Below are 4,215 nucleotides of genomic sequence, written 5' to 3' on the forward strand. Positions count from 1 at the left end.
CACTAGATGTTGAAGTCTATTCAGCCCTTATTAAAATTATGTTTTACAAGCGAAACTTGACACTACAATGTTGGCCGTTTTTTATTTGGGAAATGGAGAAGAATAGCAATATTGCATTTTAAACAATTTTAAAGAATAAATGTATGTAAAACTGATACTATTATTTATGCATAAAAAAAATTTAAGCAAAAATGCCTACTTCACACCTTCAACTTAAGATTATAATTATTGAATAAAAGAAAAAATATTTGCGTATTGAGTGATGCAATGTAGTCCAAATGCTAATTATTTATTTTTTCTGCACTATTTTCACAACGTTTGCCAGCGTAGAAAAATCAATGAAATTTTTCGCATCATTACATTAGTGACACCTGGTTCAACACTTCAATAGTTTTTTCGCTAGCGAAAAAAAAAATTCATTTACGCTATTAAAAACTAGTAGGCAACACAATCAGTGCTGTATTCTATAAATCCTCGAATACTTGATTTGTTTTTAATATTTCGTTATGTATTTTACACTTTTTTTAAGAACAGTAATTAATTTTCCATATATTTTTCATGCGTAGAACACATTTTCACTTACGGTAAATTTTTATCCAACTGCGAAAATATTTTCCTTGCTCGGCTACAGCTCCACGTCGCTCGGGTGCGCGCTGAATATTCGAAAGTACGCAACCACGAAAATGTGTTGGAATTTTCGCTACCAGCCTAGACTGGTTGTATCGTGGACGAAAAGGAGACAGCTAACTATTGTTACACAATTCGCAATACATCCATTTCCTTTTTGGAGACTTCCGTTTGGCGCAAGCGCACAGGAAAAAAGCACAAAAAGTTTGGGCGATTGAGAGTCCAACTCTTGCGTATGAAGCGAATGTATTTGTTGTAGCTGCTCATGAATGAATTTTGCACTTTTGTGTGTAATTAAAAGAAGCAAAGGAATTGCGAATTTGAAGCGCATCAGTTGAGAAATCTATTTTTAGCTAAATACGAGTTATTAAAAGAAACCACTAGAAAAGGATATGTGTATAAAAGTTTATGAGATTTTTTTTTTAGTAAAAGACATTTATTTTGCAAGTTTTGCAGCCTAGGCTATTTGTTTTAAGATCATTGCATTGCTTATACAAACATAATGGAACTTTTTATTTATTGTATAAAACATTTATCGTAAATTTTCTCTGCTCTACCTTAAAGAAGTTACATGTATATCGTCCAGCATAATAACTGCGCTTACAAACAAAAATAAATTAAATAGATGACAACCCTAAATACATATGTTTGTATGTATGTATATCAACGTTGAAAGCTCGAAGCTTAATTCTAGGTGCATACATATGTATGTACTTATGTATATATTACACAAGGTTTGATAAATTTCGAGTTTAAGATAAAACACTAATTTATAATTACCTAATAATTAAAAAGTGAAAAATGGGGAAATCTCGAAATAATATTTTGCATAAATTTTGAGACTTTCGAAATTTAAAATTTTTTTTTCAGTATAAAAGCGTAAATACTCCTAAACGTGCCAAATTCTAAGTAATTCTAGTTTTGAATATTTCTATTACAAATGTGAGTATTATCGTAATTTTAGTGTAACTAACGGGTGCAGAGTGATTTATTGCTAAAATACTTTCAATACATATAAATTAAAATATGTACGTACATACATACATACGTTTCAGCAGCGACAGTGTTGCTTGCAAAAAGTTTTTTTATGTATGTATGTTTCATACATCTTTTGCAAGTAATAGGAAAATTTTGCCATCATATCACCAATGCAAGAAACAAACTCAAAACTTTTTAAGTATACAGCAGCTTTAAAAATGATAAACCTATGATATAACCTATATCACTCTCTTAACCAGTTTGTTGCCAAGTTGCTCTTCCTCCGCAGCGCTTAACTTAGCAAGCAAGTTGATAATAATTATTACGACCGAGGCGAATTTTTTGCTCAGATTGCATATAACAATAAAATGTTATCCAAGATTCGGCAGCCTTGACATGTTCCTCCTAAAAATAAAAATAACAAATAAAACAATCAACATATTAATTCAGTCGCTTTTTTCCGCCATTTTATGTATATTACAATTACCTCTAGAAATTCTTTTTCAATATCTGCATTCAAAAGCTGTAGTCTTATTGGCTCCGCAGAAGTCGGTGTTCTACTCTTTACGATGTCTATAGCTTTTAAAATAAAATCATCTTTAAATCCTTCGCAATTGCCGAAATTTGCAAATTTCAGGTTTTCACAATTTTTCAATAGTTCTAGTGCATCTTTTGGCAGTTTCCAGGAAAATCCCAAATCAAGCACCTCCAAGTGTCGCATTTTGCCAAATATAGCTAAAGAAATGTAGACAGGCAGGTTATCTACCGCCAAGTAGAGTATCTTCAAGCTTGTCAGCTGTGAAATGTGTTTGAGATCTCGCGTTGTCAATCGATAGCCAATGAATATGAGCTGCTCCATTTTCGTGTTTTCTGCCAGCGCTCTGAATAGAAACTTCGCCTCATATGGCCCGCAGTTGCACATACCAAAGTTGTTTGCATTGGTAGGTCGCGTAATTACGCCTCGATCGAACTCTTTACATTTCGGACATTGAAATGTTTTGAAATCATTAATGACTAGCGCTTTTAATCGAGGTAATGCTCCTAAAACTTGGTACTGTCGAATTTCATTCCAATTCAGTTCCAGTTCCTCAATATATTTAAGATTTCCTACTATTTCCAGTGCATGCTTTGGAGCAAATACCACTGGACTATTGCGTATTATTAGTTTGCGCAGCCTATTGTTTTTGGCAATGACGAGCAATTGTTTGGATTCAAAACTGGATGCGCCTTCCATCTTTAATTCCTCCAGAGTTTGCAGCTGATCTAAGTGTTTGCCTACAAAAATGCATACACAGATGTGTCAGCAACGTACGTACGAACATACAATTGTGAAAATATTTAAACATTACACACATAAAAAGTAAATATTTAAGGGCAACTTACCAGTTATTGTAGTGTATTTGAAATGCAAGCGCTTAACATTTGGCAGTGGCAATAAATTGTTTATGTCTTTATCTAAAAATCCATATAGTTCTATCCGTTCGATACTCGGATGATCGTGTCGCAGCATGTTGAAGAAGAATTTGTTGTAATATATGGAACAGGTTTCATCGAATTTCAGCGACTTGATATCTTTCAAGGGAAACAATTCTGTTCCGATCAAGTGACCAAAAATTTGAACGAAACGGTCATCTAAAAGTGTATCGTCATAGCCTTGTATGATAAGTTTATGAATGTAATATTCGCAGTAGATTTTTGCAAATCTCTTGCAGACGCGTGACCACATCCCTTGTGCAACTCTTCCCATTTTTTCAAATATCGCCAGTAAACATTCATCATTCAGTTCTAAAATTGACTTTTCCATTGCTGTTGTGAAAGGAAAAACATAAACAAATTCATACCCGCAAAGATTTAAACTTAACTCATATTTTACTAAAGAAAATTACCTGTTGTTTTTGGAGTTACAATTTTTAAATTCAACCGTTTTCAATGATAGTGATCTGTAGTACTGCTGCTACATGTTTGAAGTTCCATTCTTTTATACCAGGAATATACCAAAATTAAATGTTCCAGATATGTATGTAGTTAGAAACTGCTTTTAACGAGCAGATAGATACATTAATATATATATAATCAGGTATGTGGATCTTTCCCTGAGCGCGATTCTTTCCTTTAGATACACACATATGTATGTGGATATGTATTTGCATGCATTAACTCCATGCATGCATGCAGGTAATTCCTTTGTGGCCGGTGATTTCGTACAAAAACTCTGAAGACTTCCGAGAAGTGAGCAGCTGCATGTTTTCTGTTACTAATTTACAGCCAGAATGTCAATTAACCACAGCTTTGGAAGAAGCTTCAAAATCACTGACGGAATTCCATCACAATTTCAATTTAGCCATTGCTATTTCGGCTAATCGAAATAAAAATAAATTAGCGAGGTACACACATGTACATATGTACATATATCATTTTCTCAGTTTCGTGTTTTCTTCGCCTTTGCGAGATATTTGCATTCATATGGCCTTATTCATAAAAAATAAACTAGTAAGTAGTAAAACGTAATTTTATAAAAGCTCTTTAAACCTACTTTATTTTTTATGAATAAGGCCAATAGTATTTAATTCAATTAACACTTTGAAGCTTAAATAATACATGTAAATTACG

The 4,215-nt window shown here is 33.0% G+C and overlaps 2 protein-coding genes and 1 long non-coding RNA gene across 5 annotated transcripts in view; 1 reads left to right on the forward strand and 2 right to left on the reverse strand.

The window, feature by feature from the left end:
- LOC118747904 lies at positions 1-784 on the reverse strand. Its single transcript, XR_004993996.1, has 2 exons — positions 584-784; positions 1-62 (listed from the first exon to the last, which is right to left on the reverse strand). It is a non-coding gene; the product is annotated as an uncharacterized LOC118747904 (long non-coding RNA).
- Positions 1-4,215, forward strand: part of LOC118747901 (vesicle-associated membrane protein 2) — a 19,692-nt gene that overhangs the window by 4,380 nt on the left and 11,097 nt on the right. The window lies entirely within an intron of this gene.
- Positions 1,734-3,651, reverse strand: LOC118747900. Its single transcript, XM_036482108.1, has 4 exons — positions 3,492-3,651; positions 2,989-3,411; positions 2,093-2,880; positions 1,734-2,010 (listed from the first exon to the last, which is right to left on the reverse strand). The coding sequence occupies exons 2-4, from the start codon at positions 3,407-3,409 to the stop codon at positions 1,903-1,905; spliced, it is 1,317 nt and encodes a 438-aa protein (XP_036338001.1). The 5' UTR covers positions 3,410-3,411; positions 3,492-3,651; the 3' UTR covers positions 1,734-1,902.

Source organism: Rhagoletis pomonella, unplaced genomic scaffold, assembly GCF_013731165.1.
Source record: "Rhagoletis pomonella isolate Grant_MI unplaced genomic scaffold, Rhpom_1.0 Rhpom_scaffold_00012, whole genome shotgun sequence".
In the NCBI taxonomy this organism is placed as follows: domain Eukaryota; kingdom Metazoa; phylum Arthropoda; class Insecta; order Diptera; family Tephritidae; genus Rhagoletis; species Rhagoletis pomonella.

Bases quoted from the DNA above. Each gene is read 5' to 3' on its own strand.
- LOC118747900 (XM_036482108.1), bottom strand. From the start codon at position 3,409: ATGGAAAAGTCAATTTTAGAACTGAATGATGAATGTTTACTGGCGATA. The intron at 2,881-2,988 runs GTAAGTTGCCCT...GCATTTTTGTAG, and splicing joins CAAATACACTACAATAACTG to GCAAACACTTAGATCAGCTG. The intron at 2,011-2,092 runs GTAATTGTAATA...TTTTATTTTTAG, and splicing joins TTGAAAAAGAATTTCTAGAG to GAGGAACATGTCAAGGCTGC.